Below are 23,713 nucleotides of genomic sequence, written 5' to 3' on the forward strand. Positions count from 1 at the left end.
ACCCAAGTGATATTCTAAATAGATGGAAGAACTACTTTAATGACCTTTTAAATGTCCATGTAGGAGATAAATCAGAAGTGAATGAAGTACACACAGCAGAACCTTTAGTTCCAGAACCTAACTTGACTGAAGTTAAAGATGCTATTAAAAGGCTAAAGAATAACAAAGCACCTGGCATTGATTTAATACCAGCTGAGTTAATTAAATATGGTGGAAATTCATTAATATGTCAAATTCATAAATTAATTTGTTTAATATGGAATAAAGAAGAAATCCCTCAACAGTGGAAAGAATCCATAATTGTTCCTGTGTTTAAGAAAGGTGATAAAATGAACTGCAATAATTACCGTGGAATTTCTCTACTCTCAACAACATATAAAATATTATCTAACATTCTTTTAACAAGACTAACCCCATATGCTAATGAAATTATAGGTGATTATCAATGTGGATTTAAACGTAACAGATCAACTACTGATCAAATTTTTCACATCAGACAGACACTTGAAAAAAAGTGGGGATATAATCAAAATGTCCATCAGCTATTCATTGATTTCAAAAAAGCATATGATTCGGTCAAAAGAGATAAATTATATAATATATTAGTAGAGTTTGGAATACCTAAGAAGCTTGTTAGTATGATAAAAGTATGCACCAGTGAAACAGAAAGTAAAATTCGTGTGGGTATTAACATGTCTGAAAAATTTACAATTCATGATGGGTTAAAACAAGGAGATGCATTATCTCCATTGCTCTTTAATTTTGCCTTAGAATATGCTGTTAGGAAGGTAAAAGAAACTAAAGAAGGACTAAAATTAAATGGTGTGACTCAGTTGTTAGCATATGCAGATGATGTAGACTTACTGGGGGATGATGTGAATACAATTAAGAATAATGCTAAAATATTTTTCAAAACTGCTAAAGAGATAGGTTTGGAAGTTAACAAAGAGAAAACTAAATATATGCTTACAGGCCGAAAGCAAGTGTTAGGTAATAATCAAAATGTAATTATTGATAACAACTCGTTTGAACCAGTTTCCAAATTCAAATACTTAGGAGTAATATTAACAAATGAAAATTATATTAAAGAGGAAATAAAAAGTAGGCTTAATTCAGGAAATGCATGTTACTTCTCTCTTCATAAAATTTTGTCTTCTCGTTTAATATCTAAGAAACTAAAAGTTAAAATATACAAAACAGTAATTTTGCCTGTAGTATTATATGGATGTGAAACTTGGTTCCTTACATTGAAAGAGGAACATAAATTGAGAGTATTTGAAAATAAGATCCTTAGGAAAATATTTGGACCTAAAAGGGATGAGGAGACAGGTGAGTGGAGAAGGTTACATAATTTAGAACTACATAATTTGTATTCATGTCCAGATATTATTAGAATAATTAAATCAAGAAGACTTAGGTGGGCAGGCCATGTGGCACGAATGGGAGAGGAAAGAGGAGTTTACAGGATTCTTGTTGGGAAACCTGATGGTAAGAGACCTGTAGGAAGGCCAAGACGAAGATGGAGGGACAACGTTGAGATGAACCTAAGGGAAATCGGTAGGGATGGAAAAGAGTATATAGATCTTGCTCAAGATAGGGAAAGATGGAAGGCCTGTGTTGCTGCAGCCATGAACCTTCGGGTTTAAGAAGGCTAGAGAGTTAGTTAGTTAATCTGATGCATGCGAAACACAACTTTATTTTCAGTTACTAAGCGACTACTGTATCGTGCAAGGCCAACTCTGAAAGGAGGGGTAGTTTAAATCACAAAACAATGTGATTATGGAATTATTCAACTACCACTCTTTAGTACGAGGGGCGTACTATAATGATTTACACTTTATTTTTTTCAGGTTCCATGGTCCACCATTCGAGAAGTGAGGACTGGCATATGAAGCTACGAGTCTAATCTTACCGATTGCAGGCAGCAGTGCCCAAAAAGGATTCCCGGTGTTCACACAGCACCATGTTCCATACATCATTGTCAGCAGACTATTGGACAACATGGAAAGCGACTATAATGGTCAGCGTTGGACAAGTTGGTTTCTATGGAGAGAGGGTGTGACCACAGCAGAGATTTATTGACGAGAGTACGAGGGGTGTGGCAGGACCTTAAACCCCATTTCAGCAATCGCCGTGGTTGATTCCCGACTGGTGTGAGAGCGTGCGTTGTCATGTTGCAGGAGCACTCCTTTATCCCATTTTCCAGGTTGTTTTTTCTGAACCGTGTAATTTTTCTTGGTGTTGTCACAGTCACTTTCCTTACAGAACTTGTCTCTTTTTCTGTTGACGTGCGTCCTGTTCTCCAGCCTTCCACCCAATTGCAAACGGTTTTCCGTGAAGGCACATGATCACCACACACTGCTGCCAATTGTCTGTAAATCTCCGCTGTGGTCACACGCTCTATCCATAGAAACCAACTTGTCCAACGCTGACCATTATACTGGCTTTTCATGTTGACCAATAGTTGTCCGCTGACAATGATGTATGGAACGTGCTGCTGTGTGAACACCGGGAATCCTTTTTGGTCACTGCTGCCTGCAATCGGTAGACTAGACTTGTAGCTTCATATGCCAGTCCTCACTTCTCAAATGGTGGACCACAGGAAAAGTGTAAATCATTATAGTACGCCCCTTGTAATTTATAAAAGAAGAGCAAGCTTTCATTTAAAGAGAAAATTATTATTAAGTTATTTTCTAAAATTTTAAGGTTATTTTTCAACAATTTTAGTCATTTTTTTTGTGAATTTTTAGGTCATCAACTTCTGGGCCATGCTTATCACCAAAAGACAAATCTAATAATCAGAAGAAAAATCAATATGTACTGATATACCTTTAATAACCTTCTCATAATCATTTGGCCACATCGGATCATATTCTCCGTCAACATGCCACTCCGGGTCTCCAGCAACATACTGTGATGGATTTCTCGGTTCCTGTGAAACAAATGACACAATTTACTCTAAAACGGAACAATCTAACATTTACGGATGTATACATGCAAGCAATAAGCTGCTCTCAGTAATTTCTATATCACCCATTACATGAGTGGCCAAGTACTGTTTGGCGAAGTGCTGTATATAGCAACAGCAAGTGCATATTATGTTCTCATATACATTTTTCTCTGAGCATATGGCAATTTAATGTCCTTTGTATGATTAGTCACAACAATGAGAATGAATGATGATTGGACAAAGAAGCAAACACAATACCTAAACATGATTCAAACCAAGAATCTTAGACAGCAGATTCCCAAGTCAATCACCAAATGCATTTGGTGAACAAGGCACCTACCTACACCTGGTATTGAGAAGTACTATGGCTACTGATATAGAAAAACACATCGAATCTAATTCTTGTTTAAAATAATAATGATGTGGTTTTATGCAAAAATATTTTTATTGTCTATGGGTTTCAGACTAAGTGATGAAATTAAAATAACATTTTGTAAATAATGGCAATGAGACATCAAAATCACACATGACTGTAAATATATTTTTTTTACATCTAAAATGGAAAGATTGCTATTAGGTTAAACAAGAATTGAGTTTTGTTTCTTTATATGCATGTTATTATGACTGATTGATTGATTTGCTTTATTTTACTTCACTTTTTGTGCCACCTTTGGCTAATTTGCAAAGATGGGGATGAGTGGTGACATGATGAAATGGACACTTACAAACATCCATGCCCAGGCTGGGATTTGAACCCGTAGCGTGATGTGCTAATGGCGGCCGACACATGTTATTATAATTAGACACTTTTTAAAGTTACAAATTCCTACAGATATCTTGAATGCTAAAATAGATTAGGTGAACTTATCTATGCTAAAGCTTATTGCAATATTTTGTAACATAAGATATTACAATAATACCAGAAAAACTATAAGATAAGACTAGAACGTTATTCACATCTCCTAATGGATTTCTCATTCCAGAATGTTTTTACAAAATATTATCATTTAAATTAAGATAAGTGAAATAATAAGTTGATTGGTAATCAATCACTTTGATAAATGCCCTCGGTTAAAAATGAAGTCTTGATTGGCATATCATTTTATGTATATACCTGTCAGAATTCAAATTAATGCACAGTAGGAAGCTACGGATATATGTTGAAAAGGAATACCAGCTTACATATGCTGATCAATAGTGTTTATGCTCAATTATAAATATTTTTATGCGAATTATATTGATAAAAAACAAGAAATAACACAAGTTACAACAGCATCAAATTATGCATTTGTTGACAAGAACATTTATAACATATAAATGTTATTTATATTAAGAAAAAAAATCTTTATTATCTCCTTTTGAGATAGAGTAAGTCTTCGTTTTTATAATTTAGCATGCATCAGTTCTACATCTTAGTATACTCAATATGCCACTTTCTTCATCCCGGTTTTCTACAATCCTGATCTTCAGTTTTCAAAACTCAGCATCTGGCTAAATCACATCCAAATGTAGAAAATATGTGTGTCACTTTATGTAACTTTCCTCAAAGCATTCAATTGAGGTATTGTAGCATTTATAAACTTGCTTGTTAAGGAAGATGAAAGCAGATACCTATTAACTGCTTCAAATTCAACATGGCATATTTTATACATATAAGTGCCATTCCACAACTTTCCAATCTTTTATCAGATTATATCATAATCAAAGTTCATTCAAGATTCATAAAAGGCTTCTATATAGCTTAAGCATCCAAATTATTATAAAAGTGAAAAGTTTAATGCTTTAAAAGCAACAATAATTCTACAAATATATATCCATCCCATATTGCTATATCTGTACTTATCTCTCTTCCATTTTGAGAGCTTCCCAAAGTCACAGACAACTAGTATCAGAGAAACTAGTTCAAGAAAGATTTTAGCATGTGTTACCTTCAATTGTTTTTGTTTTATATTTTTTTCAATAAGTGCTTAACAGCTTGAATGTTTGTGAAGTAAATGAACATATTTGCTCTGTTACAGCTATTTTGCAATGATTATAATAACATACTTATATAGAGATTACAATTACAATTTTGTGAATGTTGATACAAAATACAAAGAATGACATCATATTATAGTTTGAACAATTTTAAAAGAGTTGACCTTTGCATATAAACCTCAGTAGCGTAGCGTCCTAATACGCCCATACGTCCGGCGTTCCCTGATTTAAAATTTTAAAAATGTGTAAATGCTGTAAATATAAAGTAAAACGTGACTAATTACATACATGTTTGAGCATAATGGCATTATAAAAGCTATTTTTCGCGATCCGTCTACAACGCTCCACTAACAGCTCTCCTTGTAGCATTTCTTTAATGTCTTTGCTTGCCGGACGCCGGCTAGGTTTGGCGTACAGGACCATGCCTGCCTGTAGGCAGAGAGAAGGAGGGAAAGCTTGTGGCTTGGATCTCTACAGCACGGGCGAAATGCTCTCGCCATACGCTGGCGTACGGAGCGGAGCACCTGATTGGTTCTAGGGGCCATGTGACCTTTCCTGCCTTCCGATTCAAGGTGCTGTACTTCCGATGCAGACGACAGAAGTAGGATTTCTACCCGGTTTTTCGTGCTCGTGCCTCTGCTCGTGCTGTGTGATGCTACAATATGCAATATTGACTGACATACCTTTAATGACCACTGCATTGGGTAATATATCGCAAGAACAGCGAAGTGCATTAAAAATTAAAAGAACAAAACAGTTTTTGTCAAACAAGTTGATAAAGTCCTCGTGGTAGAAGTTCAGCCTGTGGCTGCTCTACCACCTAACCCACAAAACTATTTATTTTAAAAAAATATTTTTTCGTTAGTATCTAACTGCCTAATATTGTGCCAGTGGAAATGTTTAGCATTCGTTTCAAAACTCTTAACAATGTATGGTCTCTTGACAAAATTATTTTAAAATGTTTATCAGCATTCTCAAGATATAATAAACAGTGGTCTGAAACTCTGAATTACTACTAATAGGCACTGTTATGTCAGTAGAGTGTACGATTGTTGGATCATCCACCAACCTTCGTGTCAGAGTGTTTTGCACAGCGTGCTAAGATGCCAGAGGTTTCCGGTTTGAATCCCGGCCTACGCATGTTCTTTGTGAGTGTCTCTTCATTAACTTCATCAATATCATCACTCATATTCATATTTGCGATTAGCCAAAAGTGGTAGAAAGTGAAGTAAAATAAACCAAATCAATCAATAGTTGTATCATCCACAACAATGAAGTCTACTGTTGTTCTAGAGGTGCTTGTGATTCAGGTAGGTTTTTTTAATTACTTGCGTCATGCCGAAAGGTTTCCTTGATTATAAAATACTGTTTTGCTACACATGTGTTACGTGTGGAGCAAAATACTCCGAATGGTGTACGGTGTTTCTGACTTGAGCAATCTAATTAAAAATGGTATAAAACACCAGTGCTCCAAGCATTTATTGCACACTGAGGTATCTTATTTTCTAGATAAAACAAGCATGGATCATGTTTTATCGGAACCCGTCTGACAATGTAATAAACACAATGAGATTTTAAATAGACAATACATATGTCGGCTAATTCCATAAGTAAACTCTTAAGCATAAAAAAGAAGGCCTACCATTCCTTCTAACTTGGCGTTCCCATTCGAAATGCTCATGCTACGCCACTGATAAACCTTGATGCTAATGCAAATGTACACAATTTCAATAATTTAATTATAAATTTGAATGTATCTTATTTTTCTTGTCTGAAAGAACACATATGATTGAAGATATTTGTTTTTCATATTGTCAGTCAAAAATAACTGTAATGAATATGAATTCAAAATATTGCACAATTTGTTAATTTTGTCATGATATACAAATTGGCTTGTTTAAACATCATATTTAATAAAATTAGTTTAAATAGTAATTTCAGACACTTAATTGCTTTATATGAATAAATTTTGAGTAATCATATGACCAATATTATTATAACTATTGGACAAATGTGGAACTCTGAACTTAGCCTAACCATTTTCAAACGTTATTATGACAATGTATTAATTTTATTGTCATACTTCGTTGTAGGTTGCAAAGCTACTGCTATGCTGATCAAGAGCAAATTACATCATACCTATTCAATGAGTCGCCTGTTGTTATGTGGACCAAGAGGAGAATATCGTCTTGTGTATACAATAAGTCACCAACACCCGCCACCTTCCCCCACTCCCTCCACTGTGATTAGTATCCCAAAGTTTCCACTGTTGTAACCACCTTGTTTATTCTTTATTAGAAGATAGTGAGATCAAAATTATGTTATGGATTTGCAGCACTCAGGAAGTTATTTCCTATTATTTCTCGCCCGACAAATAGCACTGATGTATATCCCGAGTGACGGGAGGTGTATGCTCGAATTCTGTGAGAACGGCGCAGTGCAGCCTTTCTTGGTGTCGCAAAATATTCGGTTACAAAATGAAATATCATGGGAAATGGCAATTTCACTTTCATTGTGTTTTTTTTTAAAAAAAAATATTACTAAAAAAATCCAACCTGGTAATTTGTATTTGTGCCTGTTGATATAGTATATGTTTTATACGCAGTAACATAGTCAAAACAAGTTGACTATGGTTTTAATGATAGCTGTCTGAATTATTCCGTGCATAATATGCACCAAAGTTTTGGAAAAAAGTGTGCATTATACATGAGTAAATATGATATTCATATATATTTTAGGAGCTTTTATGATAATGGTTAATTCTTTTGGTTGTATGTACAACATGCACTGAATAAAAGAACTATTTGCATTCTTCTTGCAACCACACTTCACCACTGATATGTAAGTGAAAATTGAACCTAGTGAATTCTAGACAAGAGGAACCCTACTATCTACATCTTATCTTAATCAAATAATCTCACCTTTCCCGAGTAGCTTCCAAAACTGGAGTTGGAGTTAGAATCGTCGTCGTCTTTTCTTGACTTTAGATCTATAACAGGTGCTAATACAATTCCTGGCTTTCTCACTGCTTCCCGCTTAGGCTAATAATGTTTAAAATTTAGGTTTCAATACATGTAACAACCAATGAAAAACTTCACTTTGAAAAAATACAAACACTGCACAAAAAAAAAGAAAATAAGAAACAAGTAGGTAAAAATCACTTGCTTCAAAACCTAAACAAATGAGCCACCATTCTTAATTTTTATGTGAAGGTTTAACATTAAAGAACAGGCTTCTGGCTAACTATTATGTAATCAATGTAATGTTACTATAAACAGAAATATTTACAAATTATGCTCTGATATTTTTTTAAAAATAAAAGTAAATAGTAATTTTTAAAAGCTGCATGTGCTCACATATTAAGTAAACACTGCATAGTACTGGAATATATGTAGAGTATCAAATTAATAATTACTGAATTACAGAGGCTACTCTCACCTTCAAATTTGCAGGCTTGTCACCTCCACCACCCTGGCGACCATGCTGAGGGAAAGAAGGAAGTATTACATTTAAAATGTATCTAGTTTAGTAATTCATGTACTTTACATACACAATGTGGCAATTTGAAATCGGGACTGATTTTTTCTCTCGGTAGGTGGTACCACTGTGCAAGCATTCTGTGGTGCGAACAAGTGAGGGGTATCTCATGAACAATCGATGCAGAGCTCATTGACCTTGAGCGACATTGCCGCTTGTGGCTTTGTTGAATGTGGGCATGTGTTATGAAAGTGCGTCGTGATTTCAACATGGAACAAAGAGCGAACATTCAAGTTTTGTGCACTTGGGTAAAACTGCTACGAAAACATTTCACACATTGCAGCAAGTCTATAGGGACAATTGTCTATCCTATACACGTGTATTTGAATGGCACAGGCATTTCAGTGAAGCACGGGAGTCAATTGAAGACAAAGAGCATCCAGGTGCAGCAAGGAAGGCAAGAAAACTGTAATTGGTTGAGAAAGTGAGAACAATCATTACTGAAGACCGAAATTTCAGACAGACTGTTACTGCGGCATTTTATCTTGGGGTACTGAAACGTTTGATGCAAAGAATAACACATGTGAGGCCAGAGTATCGGGATGATGGCTGCTGTTGTCTGCTTCATGACAATGCCACAAGTCACAAGACTAATTGTGAAGGACTTTCTGGCCCTAAAGGGACTCGTGTATTGTCATACCCTGTTTACTCACCAGATCTGGCTTCATGTGATAATTTTCTACTTCCTAAACCTAACTCTGCACTGAAAGGTTCCTACTTTGATGATGTACCAACAATCAAGAAGGCTACGACATGGATTTTAAACAGCATTACACAAAACGAATTCCAGCAATCCTTCCATGTGCTGGTAGGCATTGCGCTACGATGTGTGGATGCAGGAGGTTCCTACTTTGAATGATCCAAGGTAAGTAACTTTCAATGAAGACTCTATTATTTTTACAGCACCAGTCCCGATTTCAAATTGCCGCACTGTGTATAAGTTATCTAAAATTCTTCATTGAGCTGTCATTTAATTCATAACAGCATAGCAATACATAAAAATTATCTTGATATGCATTTTCAGTCACAGACACTTCTTGGTTGTCACTATGTCATTGAAAGTCAATGAGATTGATACAACCCAGAACTGTCTGTGACTGTACAATTCATCAACTTCATGTGCGTGTATAATGTGCATTCATTATAACAGAAAATCAGAATGACCAACTAAATAAATATGTGGTATATTTGGTGGATGTTATTTCATATCTCAAAGCTGAAGCTAAAAGTTGAGCTAAAAAAAAGGGAATGAAGATGCCTTTGAAACATTAGCAGACACATTATGAATAAAAATGAATAAAAGGAAAATAATATATTTGGCGAACATGATCATTTTTCCTTAGAGAATTCACACCGAAGTGACAAGCAACATGTGACACATGCTACTTGGGAACAAGTCAATCAGCAGCAATATTTCACACCATAGCAGAAAGACAAGCCCCACAAGTCTGCGTTCAATTTGTGAAATCTTGTCTCTTCGGTGTGAATTCTCCCTTAATCTTTACATGGAGGTGATAATGTTACCATGAGGAAACTTTTTGTTGAATTAAAAAGTTTAGTTCTCATTACTGTAGTATTTTTAATATAAAAAAATCTACTGTACCTGTGTCTGTGCAGTCTTTTTCAACTGAAGCTGGGACTGTAGTAACTTGATACTTGATGACCAACCAGCAACCTGATCCCCTTTCTCTTTAATGGGATCGAACCCCAAGTCGTCATACAGAGACATCTACAGGAAAACAAAAAGTTACTCTTAAATATTTAAAAGTACTCCATTTTTAAAATTGTTCATGTCACTGCCTACTTGAATATAAGTTTAAATTTTTACTTCATGTACAGGGAGGGACATACCGTAAGTGACGAAGCGTGCTGTCTCTGGAAGGGTAGGCACAGGACGGAGCAGGGATTGGGGGAGGGGAAGATGTGATTTTTTTTTAACAGTAGTATGTTAAAATATAATGTAGTGATTAACGTTCTCCCCTTATAATCAAGAAGTAGAAGGTTAGAATTCCCCTGGAGGCAATGGTTCAGATTCTACTTTAATCTAGTCTCGATTAGATATCTGAGAATAAAGGCGCTTCTGTCTCGAAGGTCAGAAAACAGTGACGATGGGACTCGATGTTCTGACCACACATCACCCAATGAAAAAGTCGTTCTGTGAGGCCCAGCCCTCTTACATTTCTTATATTAAAGCTGCTCGTAAAAATTATTTGTTACTTCAATAACAGTATTGTAAATGTTTCTCGCATTAAAGAAATGGATCACTTGATCGTCACTTAGCGTTTACTTCTTTTTAATGCTGACCTCCGCGGCGGATTGGTTATAACAGCGTGCTACGACAAGGGCCTCAGATTCGAATCCCCACCTGGGCATAGGTGTTCTTTGTGAGTGTTCCTTCGTCAATGTCATCATATTATCGCTCATTCTCATCTTCCCAATTAGCCAAAAATGGCAGAAAGCCCAGTAAAATAAACAAAATCTATCAATCAATGATTTCTTTTTAACTGTTTTACGCATATAAATCTTCTTCAACAAGCGACTTTTTTTAAAAATTATAATATGATTTAGAAAATGATGAAATGCTAAATGAGAACACGGACACCTTTCTGTGTAACACACCGACCAGAAAATTTCAGTAACATGGATTTTCTCTATACGTTTGCATTGTACTTTGCCCCATTTTAAAAGTAGCGGGTTTTCAGTTATGCCACTAATCATGAAAGGAAATTTTGCCTCAACATCCCTTTCCTCAAAGAAATAAAATACTTTCCCTCTCTGAATCGAGATTGGTGTGGGGTACATCCAGCAGCTAACACTTCGCGAAAAGCGGTTCCACAAAAGAGTTGAAAGCACCAAACTTAACACTGGTAACCAACTTGCATGCATTATTTGCAGTTAGAATTCTAATAATGCCTACTTTGATAGGTTTAGAGGTGTTAGCATAAGTTTAGAGGTGTTAGCAACACATTTTCACAACGTGTTAGCAGCTGGGTGTGCTCCGCTCACGGCACAGTTCTGAATCTTCCATGCAAACGCTGATTCAACAAGCTCTGTGCGTCCACTGCCTGCTTTGTCACGCACTCGTACACAATCGGCACTCTTCGGAAGTCAGGGAGAGAGGGTGAGAGAGAGAAAAGAGGCCAGCCTCTCAGTTTACGTTACAGGCAAACGTGCCCCTGAAATTATGTTTTCCCGCACGAATCACATAGGTTGTTATGGGACGAGCTGAGGCACTCTCAGGCGAGCCTCGCTGAATGCACAGATACGGTTCCAGGCAGAGTTGCAAACTTGCGGTAATTATTGGAAGACCTAGAATTTCAGTTTTCTTTTATTAAGCGTCATTTAATGAAATTTATAAGTAATAAAATAATCCGTAATAGACAAATATATTAGGGTAGGCCCGGCCTCCCGGCCTCTTAGGATGCTTCGTCACTGCATACTGTAGCTACCAATGTCAGTTGGTAGTGTCTGTATGCGTGTGCTTTTGGAGGAATCTTCCTATATAACGTGGTGATGGAATGTTGGCGATGTGGAATCTCCCCCAGTGGAGGTGCACTCACTGCTAGCAAGAACCATGCACTCACTATCTTTGCAGATCTGAGTGGAAATTTCTCACCTACTCAGCTCTGCATTCGTTGAATATGAAGGTGACCGAAGTTCCAACTGAAAAATATTTCAGTAAAATGGTCTTGTTCTAGGTTTGCTCCAAATTCCTTCACCAATACATGCACAGACACCGGGTGTTGCCTCGCGTATTAAACATAATCCATTCCATGTTAGGTTATTATAGGAATAATTTTAATCCATTCCTGAGCCTTATCCAAAATTGCAAAAAAATTGCATGGAATCTCAAAAACAGCACCAATGTTGGAAATGCTAGGAATTTACTAACTTAGAAAATACAATGTGTACAATACAGTTACAAAAAAATATGTACACTACAGTATGTATGTACAGTCTCTCTCATTCATTGTTATTTCACCTTTCGACGCTTAGTTTGGTCTTTCTTCTAGAGCATTTATAACATTTTTTTTTCACTGCTTGTGTATAAAGTACCGTACCTCGTGCACCTGCTTGTGTAAGATAATGAAGTGCAGGTGCTGAGGGGTTTATCATGTGTGGTTTGGAAATAGGCACCAGGTTCGTTATGCAGGACATTTTTCAGCCTGTGCATGAGGCACCACTGTATATATTTCTTTCTTATATTTCAAAATAATTACAATTTTCCATAAAGTTAAGAATCAGGTGCTTCCTTCGCAATCATGAGAGTTACTTTTTACAAAATTCAAAGTAGAAAGCTGAATGATTATTGTGATTATTTCTGTCAGTTCTTTTATATATTAAATCTGCCAATATTCTGATTTTGATCTTAAGTTGGAACTTTCTGGCCTTGTCCCCGCATAAAGTGACTCTGGGGCTCACCCAGCCTAAAATCAATGGGTACTTGGGGGCAGCCCTGGGAGAGGCAGCTGGAGCATGGTGCTGATCACATCGTTTCAAAGAATGGACAAGATAGAGAATGTGTCCCCTAAATGTGCCTTCATGACACCGTGCTATGCAGTGGCGTCTCGCGGCCTCAAAATTGGCTGGGTTTATTTTTTTTAAAGAATTTAAAATATAATGACAATTCACATGAATTACAAAAGAAACAGGTACGAGGGTTGCTATTTATGTATCCGGAATAACAAAAAAAAAAAGAAAAATATGTATAATTGAAAATGGTTTTATAATATTCTCCATGATGATCGATGAACTTTTGCATACGTTTGAACCAATTCTCATAGCACTTTGTCCATTCCGATTGAGGTATCTGGAAAACATGCATTTTGAACACATCAATCGCTTCTTCTGGCATCGAAAAGCTTTGACTACGTAGCTTAATCTTCACGTACGGGAACAAAAAGAAATCATTGGGTGCTAAATCAGGGCTATATGGCAGATGACCCATCAATTCAATGTTTTCACTGGTCAAATACTGAGTTGTTTGGACCGATGTGTGACAACTCGCATTGTCATGGTGAAGAATGATCCTGCGTCGCTGGTTGTTTTTCTGATTTCCCCAAAGACTTCTGGTAAACAAATGGTTGTGTACCATTCAGAATTGATGGTTCTACGATTCTCTAGTGACACTGTAGCCACATGTCCATTTTTTGAAAAAAGCAAAAAAAACAGGTGACCATTTGCTTCGAAGTGCTTCTTGCACGAACAACTTTCGTTGGGTTTGGCTCATCTTGGAACACCAACACCGTCGACTGCTGTTTGCTTTCGGGCTCATTTGCATAGATCCAAGATTCGTCACCTGTGTAGATGTTATACACGGCTGTTGAAGCACCACGATTGTATTTTGTGAGTATTTGTTTGCACCAATCGACACAAGCCTTTTTTTGAACGATTGTCAAATCATGCGGGATCCAACACGAACAAATCTTCTTCACGGCTAAATGTTCATGCAATATCTTACGTATGCTAGTCATACTAATGCCCAGGGATGCCTCAATCTCACAATATGTCACATGATGATATTGCATTATCAGTTCTCGCACAGCATCAATGTTTTCTGGCACAACAACCGATTTTGGACTGTATTCTTAGATTCGTCCGTGAGCGAACGTCGCCCATGATTGAATTCACTAAACCAGTGATATACAGTGCTTTTAGATGGTGTTTCATTGCAAAAAGTTGAAGTGTGTTGATTGATGAACTGTTGTTGAGATAATCCACGTCGAAAGTTGTAGAAAATCATTGCTCGAAAATGTTCGAGTTAATTCCATTTTTGGCCTCCAATGAAATTTTCAAGTCCCTGTAACAAACAAAAATAGCATCCTTAAGCACAACGTTCTGGGTACACATATACCATAGAAATGTCCAAATTTACGATGGATATATTAGATGTTACCTAGCAACATTAGTGTTGCCAGTTCCGGATACATAAATAGCAACCTATGTATTGCTGTGAAACATACCTTTCTACGAACGTTGACTCTCATTTAAACAAGAACTGTGCTTTCCCGTTCTTCTGCTTTACTGGATTAATATCGAGATCATACACACAGAATGGTCAACAAGAGCCTCATCTCTAAGATCATTGAACCGAGCAATTTGTTATTTCTTCTCAGTTTCTCATCATAATAGCATGTAGATGTGAATTTAATGTAGGGAACTATTACCTCTTTAATGTCTTAATTTTTGTTCCTCCCCTCTTAGTCATGCAAATCATTATTCATGTTCATAGCATTAGAAGTATATTCAAATTTTCAATTTGTAAATGAAAGGATGGTTGATATAGTATATTGCATATTTTATAATGTAATTTGATTATTTAAAAATTGACACATATTTAATGACATTATATATATAGTGGTGTGTGTGTCTGTCTGTCTGATCCTTCCCTCCCACCAATCTGCAGTGATTTCGCACCCTCTATTTGAATATTATAGCCTTAAAGTTCACATGCTCCTGTCTGCCATCTTGCCACCAGTACACAACTATGTTGATCATAGGCGGCACAGTGTCCTTGCTACCTCACTTCCCTCCAATGTAGAGAGTTTCTGAAAGTGTTTATTTATCATTTTTACGTGCCCCTATTTGTGTGTGCACACAACTGGGCTTTAAAAAAAAAAAAAACTCACTCGGATATAGGAGGGCGTTTTCTCACGTGGGCCATACTTAGAGATCAAATAACTCAGTTAATTGTGGTTTCCACACCCTGAAACACATTTTATATTACTAAAACGGTTACGGTGCGATCTCGCATAAATGAATTTCTTCATTTTTACAGGAGAAACTACTTACGGAATTGATTTTCTATAGATTGTTTAAAGGTCGTGGACGTATTTGTTTCCATCGTGCAATATATTTGACCGCAAATTCATGTATCTTTCAAGAAAAGTATATTTCCGACGCTCTCCAGTCGCATACGTTTCATGACATAACCCCCTTCAAGTGTTTCCAACCATGCGGTTGTTTGGCAAGATTTTTTTAAAAGCTGTATCGCATTGTGTTATGAACAAAATTTTAACTATGCTTGCCTAACCTAACCTTGATGGAATGGGAAAAATCCTAAATCGGTAACACCAAAGTAGGTATTTTTCGATGAAGAAGGTTGGAAACACTGCATACCCACTGTGATTCACCACGCTATTCAAGATGTGGCCGCCATCTTGTGGTACGCAAGCGAAGAAAGCAAGAACAATAATTACTGTTAATGTGATAAATTGAAGTTATTTTCTTTACAGAAGCAAAATCTCAGCTTCAAGAACCTTTCGCAATGCATAATTGGTAAGTACGAATGTTAAAAATGTCGAAACAAACTAGTGAAAAGTGTTTGTGTGAGATCACACCAGTACCCATAAAACATCAAAATTGGCACAACATGGTTAGATTTTTAATTATGTCTGTTAACACATACTTCAGTGTCTTGGTGATTACGAACAGCTTTTTTTTTTGGAGAACGATGTTTCCCTTCCGTATAATCGTACATGTGATTATTATTTGTTTGTGTACTGCTGCTGCAATTTACTTTACGTACATGAGATGCAAAGGGGAAGGAAGTTCAAATATTGAAGAAATATACTTAACAAAGTATTATTTACAGAAGAAATTATGATTTGAAAAGTTGCTTACACAAGCATCTGCGCTTTGCAGAGAGCAGTGTTCTTGGAGCACGGTCATCTCAGACATGCAGTTCCGATAGATTTTTGTGCGATGCTCAAACGGGGTTTCTTGCTTGAGACTAGATACTATTTGATCAGGTGTTGAAAGCCTTTAAGGACATAATGCTAAAAGCTCTAACCCACCTAACTTTACAACAAAAGCATTTAGAGCTGCTTCATTAATGCTAAGAGCCCTAAACCTGACTCACCTAACAACAAAACATTTAAGAACGTAATTTTCCTTTGCACAGTATGCACATGCATTCATATCCAAGAAACTAATAGTTGCCAACAACTAAGAATCATATAGGTGTATATGGAAAACTGAAAAAAAACAAAAAAAAAAACAGAGTAAATAATTCACTAAGACTCTTAAATGTGTGTAATAGTGGAACCATAGGCGAAACAGGCTGCGCAGACCCGCGACTCCTATGCATGGTACTCCCATGTGAAGGGGAGGGGCAAATTGCAGCATGCTTTCTTATGGCCCGAGTTAAAAAGGATCAAAGGGAAGGTGCACGAAGGATTTTGGCGTAAGTTTCTTTTGCTTGTGGTCGCTCTATAACAGGTATAAATAGAAATCGAACCATGTAAAAAATTCAAGCTTCCCACCATTAGATTTCAATCAAACAATCGAAACTTGGACCCAGACAAATATTCCTGCCCATTCCTTGCATACAGGCATATATACAGTAAAATGTTTAAAAATCTACAAAATCAATAGGTGATCAGTGCACTCCAGGAAAAAATCTACAAATAAATTTTCATAAAAATGTACGAACTTTGCACTTGTTATATGCGGTAAAACTATCAAAGCCGGGAATCCGATTCCTTCAAATTTGCGGGAGGAAGTTCTTATGGAATTGAGTTTGTGTGGAATTTCGGAAGTTCATAAAAGTGTTTTCTCGCATTTTTCAATGTATTTGGCTGCTAATTCATGTTTTTTCTATAATAATGTCCGCCGATGCACGAAAGCTATTGCTTGCATTTCCATCCATGTACTTGAACCGGATGTTGCGAGCATCTGACGACGTAATCCCCAATAAGTGTTTCCAAACACACAGTTTTTTCACTATATTGCCCAACCTAAAGCAACCTAACCTAACCTTACCGTGATGGAGCGTGGGGCTTTCGTGAATGGTTTTTGGGGCTATGCGGTAATTTTTCTGTTAAGAAGGTTGAAACACTGCTTTGCCGTTTGAAGCACAACGCTAGTCAAGATTTGCCCCCATTTTGCGTGTTCAGGAAGCGAGAAAAGAACGAACAATAATTACTCGATATGTCGACAATAGAGACTAATTTCGTTAAAAAAAAGCGAAATTACTTGTTAAACAATCTTTCCCAATGCAGAATAAGTAAGTACGAACGTAAACAATTACAGAATAAACGAGTTACAGAGGATTCCCGGCTTTGATAGTTTTACCGTTATATGCATGCAAAATAGTAAAATTACGTAATGAAAAAAGGTACACAACATTAAAAGAAATAGAGGAACCGGCCTATTTATTTACCTTTTTTTGCTAAATAACGAAGGTAAAATAGTATTTTGACGCACGGTTAAAGTTTCATGTCAAGTTATGAAATTATATCTTGAGAGAATTAATAGGCTACTTTCCCCAATCTGTTCGTATACAATTAAATCACAAATTCAACACACACTTAACACCAGTCAACAAATTTACATCACAACCAAATTCCACAGATTTACGCCGAAATCAAAGAACCTTTCCCCAAAAATTGTCCATGAATTTAATTTGTCCAGTATGGTAATATCACTAATAAACTATGATATATTTCCATTGATCAGACGAAAGTTTTATTTTATTTTAGTATTATTACAATTGAAACTAATTTTATACATGTGGTATTTTCTATAATTTCTATAACGTTTGCTTTTTAAGTTAAATTAGTTACCACGGAAGTCACTCCGAAGCTTGACAATTTGAATCATTCATTGCGAACTACCCAGATGTGAAGACTCCTGTGGTTAAATAATTCTAGGAAAAGAAAAAAATATTCATGCCATATCAAATAATTTGTGGTTGCTTGCTTGATTTGATATTAATATTCTTTTACAGACTTCTTTCACTGTGTATCTCCACTGGCTAGAGTTAATTTTAATTCGATATATTATCAGATGCTGTCAAAAGTGCGCATCTACTTCATACAGAACTACTTGCGAAGAATAGATAATAGTCTGTGCCTGTGAATCTGTGGTTCTGGAGTACAGTGTGGAGGAAGTGCATAAATACTTTATTGTTATTTTGACGCAGAACGCATATTATTGATGTAAATGTTTTTGTTGTCTGAATTTATGATTTTGTGTGTAAGCGTGTTATAAAGTGTCTCCGAGACAAGACAAGAACAATGAAGCCCGGATTTTATAAAGTTGACTTGAATAGAACAGAATGGGAAGTCCCAGAAAGGTATCAAATGTTGTCTCCTGTTGGTTCGGGAGCGTATGGTCAAGTTTGGTAAGTTGAATAAGTAATTGGTGAAGGTCACCAACCTTTAAACCATGCAGTTTTAAACGTATAAACGTAAATATAATTTGTATGGTCGAAATACTTTGATGAAAGATTGCTGACGCTTGTTTTCGTTTGGATTAAAAAGCTAGACTGCTGTTTTGCTATAACATTTGCAAGCAAGAGAATATGTACTGTTTACAAACATTTCGTATATCTACATTATAATGACAAGAAATCCTGTTTGTCTGTAGCGAATGAAAGTATATCGAACTTTCAATTCAGTTGAACATGAGTTAATTCAGGTGAACTTGAATTATTGCACTGTAATGGAAGGTCATGCAGTTTGTTTTTGTCAGGTCATTGAATGGGTGGTTTCAGTTGTTTTTTGTCAGGGAAGTTTTTATGATGATATGGGGTTGGGGTTTCATAAAAGGCATGAAAGGTAAATATAGTTGTTGAGTTCACATAGGCACTTTTCAGACAAAAAATATTTTTCTCTTCAGCACTTCTATAGTTATTCAACACACACTTGCTAAATGCATTCATTACAAATAGTTATTGGAAATTCAGTACCATACCTAAAGTCAAATTACTATAGTAATTTTACAGTTTTATTTTGAGAATTTTACTGAAAATATATTACTGAGAGATAGATGTCTCAGAGAATTTACACAATACAAACATTTAGTAATGACTATCTGTCTAACTTTGTATGACAATAGCTTAAATGGATTGTGCTGCAAGTAATTTGTTAAAATTACATGAGAATTTGAACTCTTTCACCAAATACACATGATGGTAACTCCGGAACATAGTTCAAGGTGCCATTATGCTTTTTACATGAAAACAAACACAATTTTTCACATAGAGAGTAGTTTTTGTTATTCCTTTTTTTAGCTTCCGTAACACTCAATATGGCAGGTACAGGTTGACTACAATTGTAGGTATGCAGTATTTCCAACCTTCTTTATCGAAAAATACCTACTATTGTGTTCGTCACGTGTGCAAATTGTACATTTTGCATGGGTAGCTGACGGATAGCCCCACAAACCATTTCGGATAAGGTTAGGTTAGGCAAGCATAGTTAAAAAAAGTGGTTGGAAACACTTACAGGGGGTTTCGTCATCAAAAGTATGCAGCGTCTGGTTTATGTAGTGAAAGCAATGGCACTCGTGCGTCGGTGAGATATTTCTCTTGAAAAATACATGATTTCGTGGTCAAACAGATTCCACGATGAAAGAAAATACTTGTGACGAGCGTTGGAAATCTTATAGAAACTCATTTCCGTAAGTAGTTTCTTCTGTAAATATGAAGAAATGTGTCTCCGATATAATGAACTGTTACCTACATGATATATGTAGAGGAAAGCAGAAGGCAGGATAAGCACGCAATGGTGCATAAATATCAAAGCTCTGGCAGAGATGCTTATACTGTTTACAAAGCTGTTATTCAGTCATGATTTGGTTAATTATCCAGGCATGATCAGTGGGATGTTTGGGGTAGTTCTTGTCCATGTTATTTGTACAGGGAGGTTATTTCAGTCGTTCACCGCCAGCGTCACGGCCGTTCGGCGGACTCTTCATGCAACAGGTCCCGGCAAATTGCGTTCAGGAAGTCCGTAACAGAAACCGCTTGTTTTGTAATGTTTCCACTTTTCACAATTACAGTTACAATTACAATTGAAATAAGCACGTACCTTGTCGCAAGGATGCTGTGTGTGTGTGGAAAAGGTGTCCTCCCAAATACAAATATTTCTGGCATCTTATTTCTGACAGAAAATCTTAGATTAGACATCGTTACTTTATCGTCAGTTGTCAGAAAGGGAAGACAGCATCCCGGCGCATAAAGCAAACCGAAAGCGTAAAATGATATTTAAAAGTAATAATAATGATGATCACTAACCTCCTGTGTTATAAGAGATGTTGAAAATGACCTCCTTTAACAGCAATACAACACGTTTCTTAGGTTCAAGAGATCCTGTCTATCGTAATTCCCTGACCACTTTTCTGCAAGAATTCGTTTTCACGTAATTATCGTACATAAAAACTCTCTGTTCAAGACTATATTTGTTTAACGACATAACTAATGAATGAATAACAATTAACACACAATAAAGCACTGGCCATGAGTAGCACATTACAATAACACAGTATAAGCAAACAGAAGTGAACATGAACGTACACTGACGTCTGGTAGCCGACAGTGTTGCTAACCATTTTTCGGCAATGTCCCTACAGACGTAGTCAAAATGTCCCTACAACTGACCAAATGTCCCTACGCCAAGTAAAGCGACTAAAAAAATTATCACCTCATGAGCATGCAAAACAGAAGATAAAATATACACATTTACTTACCAAATCTTTCTGCTCGGTGCTTCCACAATTAATGAAGGAGCGAATTTACATTTGCCTATCCTAACTTAACCTAACCGTACCTGGAAGCGGCCCCGGCGCCTACCCAGCATCGAATAACATGGGTACCTGGGGGAAACCCTGGGGGGTAAAGGCGGTCAGGGGCGTGATGCTGATCACATCACCCCCACTCACGACCGGATCAAGAAAGTGTGGGGCGTTACCCTCACACCCCCTATACGCCTTCATGGCGTGGTGCTATGCACAGGGGAACACTTTACCTTTTTTGTACCTGAATGGTTCGTGGGGCTATCCGTCAATGGTTTGTTGGGCTACCCGTTTTTCGAGCCCAAATTTTAACTATGTTTGCCTTGCCTAACCTAACTTAACCTAACCTTACCGAGAATGCTCAGTGGGGCTATTCCTGAATGGTTTTGCGGTAATTGTGATTACGAACCGATAAAAAATATTTTTTTCGTAGCACTTGAACATCATCGAAGACGCCATTTTAGTATCCTGCAATTTTATGATTGATGTAATGTTGCCAAATTTACCTGTAATCAAATCAGTTCTTCTACATCGTGATTGTCGCTGTCACATGTAAGCACGTTCTTTGGGCAATATACTGAAATGAATAAGTTTATTAATTAGCCCTCCTGCACACTCCACCTAACAATCTGTATAACATTAACAACTTTTTTACTGTTCTCTTCCGCTATTCTTACACAATCCATGCTCTCCAAGTATGAAATCCAACAGTGTGGCAACGCTGTAGACAGCGTAACTAATTGTAATTTGTTCATATCAACAAATATGGCTACCATACTTGTATACGGAGAATCATTGCGAGAATTGAAATGCTTATTTTACAACTTCTACACGTTAATTAACATTTTTTCCCCCTCACCCCAACATGTTAACTTGAGATAAATCATCACGAATAATTATTTCGTGAGTATAAGACGTAGCATAGAAATTACAGAAGGGTCCGGTATTGTAAATTCTTGCCTTAATGAATAATAGGGGTGTGCGGGACAGAATTTTTTGGGTCGGGACGGGATCGGGACGGTAATTTTTTTAAATCCCGACATTCGGGACTGAAAAATTTGCAATTTCCCGACCAAGTGGGAAAATTTTCGGGACGGGAAATGTTCGAAATTTCCCGAAGCACTGGAAATCTCGAATTTTACAAGTCATTTTCACTTTAAGTGATTGTTTTTGCATTTCTAGAATAAAAACTTACAATTTTCGATAAGTTCCAGAAACTTTCAAGGCAGAAAACGTCGAGAATTAACGACTTTTTAAAGTAAAGGATCCCGCACACCCCTAATGAATAACGTTGAGTCGTTTACTGTTGATTATGTTATTTGAAGTCATACATGCTGCTGCTGTGCAGAGATAGATGTTGGTTGGTGATGCTGTATTTCCTGCAGTCTTTAACAATTATGGTCCCATTTTATTTCCCTTTTTTGTTTTTGTATCACTTAACATTGAAAATATTCTTTCCGTTTCCGCTTTAGAATGTGGCAATGTTAGCACTATTTTCGCGAGAGTGGAAATGTTTTCAAAAAGGAACTTGCCTTGAAAGTTTTTGGTAACCGATAACATGTTCCAAAATTCTGATGGAGATTTGTTAGTTAGTTCTTTTTTCTCCTCTTCGCTAAAGTATCCAGATAAACTAATTCATAAAATGTCATTTACTAAGATTGAAAAAAGTACCTACGTTTTCCCTCATTTGGCAAAATCTGTCCCTACGTTCCTACGCGGGCGAAATTTAGTGAAAAGTCCCTATGCTTAGGGACATGTCCCTACGGTTGGCATCACTGCCGACACGTGCAGTATGAATCGCCCTCTCGCGGCTGACAACTCATCCAAACCCCGATAAGCTGCCGGCGCTGTCGCGACAACTGACGATAAAGTAACGATGTCTAATCTAAGATTTTCTGTCAGAAATAAGATGCCAGAAATATTTGTATTTGGGAGGACACCTTTTCCACACACACACAGCATCCTTGCGACAAGGTACGTGCTTATTTCAATTGTAATTGTAACTGTAATTGTGAAAAGTGGAAACATTACAAAAGCGGTTTCTGTTACGGACTTCCTGAACGCAATTTGCCGGGACCTGTTGCATGAAGAGTCCGCCGAACGGCCGTGACGCTGGCGGTGAACGACTGAAATAACCTCCCTGTACTATTCATAATAATGTATTATGTTCCACCACTTATCAGATGGGGTTGTATTATGTTTCTCACGTAGTACTATTGTAAATTTCTATGCATCCAGCCAAAAATTGAATTTGAAAACTCAAGCATGCCAACACAAGAGTGTAACTTTTCTGTTCTTTTGGCAGAATTCCCATTTGGCACAGTTGCATGTATTAACACTCTTGGCTGTCACCTGCGACTGTCTTCTCCCCTTCCCCCGTGCCATTAGCATAAGAAAGAATCTGTGAATGCATTCCTTTGAAGCACCCAATTTAAGATGATAATACACAGCATATAAAATTGTGATCACAGTATCAATATGAACTTAGTCATAAAAATGCAGATTCAACAGCGAAATTTACATGGATATTACATAAAAGATAATCACTTGTTTCAGAGATAATAGATGAAATAAATTTGTGATTTTTTGTGCTTTAGTAGAATAGAATATTTTATTGGTCATTAGACAACATGATTGCAATAGACTTCGTCATAATAAGTATAGAAATGTTAATATAAAAAAATACAAAAGAAAATAAAATTAAAAATACATATTAAAATATTACACATT

The 23,713-nt window shown here is 36.6% G+C and overlaps 2 protein-coding genes across 5 annotated transcripts in view; one reads left to right on the forward strand and one right to left on the reverse strand.

The window, feature by feature from the left end:
- Positions 1-17,892, reverse strand: part of Spf45 (splicing factor 45) — a 43,828-nt gene extending 25,936 nt beyond the window's left edge. Inside the window, exons 1-5 of one of the 2 annotated variants that reach the window (XM_083112766.1) lie at positions 17,628-17,889; positions 10,068-10,193; positions 8,366-8,410; positions 7,849-7,968; positions 2,830-2,932 (exon numbers count right to left, since the gene is read on the reverse strand). In XM_083112766.1, the coding sequence (XP_082968892.1) occupies positions 2,830-2,932; positions 7,849-7,968; positions 8,366-8,410; positions 10,068-10,193 (394 nt within the window). In that variant the 5' untranslated portion in view covers positions 17,628-17,889. Of the gene's footprint in view, positions 1-2,829; positions 2,933-7,848; positions 7,969-8,365; positions 8,411-10,067; positions 10,194-17,627 lie in introns of both variants that reach the window. The other variant, XM_083112767.1, reaches the window with a different exon arrangement.
- A 436-nt stretch (positions 17,893-18,328) lies between these two features.
- LOC145979847 (mitogen-activated protein kinase p38a-like) overlaps positions 18,329-23,713 on the forward strand; it is a 78,674-nt gene continuing 73,289 nt past the window's right edge. For all 3 annotated transcript variants that reach the window (XM_083112882.1, XM_083112884.1, XM_083112883.1), the window contains exon 1: positions 18,329-18,590. In XM_083112882.1, the coding sequence (XP_082969008.1) occupies positions 18,484-18,590 (107 nt within the window). In that variant the 5' untranslated portion in view covers positions 18,329-18,483. The remainder of the gene's footprint in view (positions 18,591-23,713) is intronic.

The sequence above is a fragment of the Lepisma saccharinum genome, chromosome 26 (assembly GCF_977018435.1).
Source record: "Lepisma saccharinum chromosome 26, izLepSacc3.1, whole genome shotgun sequence".
Taxonomy (NCBI): domain Eukaryota; kingdom Metazoa; phylum Arthropoda; class Insecta; order Zygentoma; family Lepismatidae; genus Lepisma; species Lepisma saccharinum.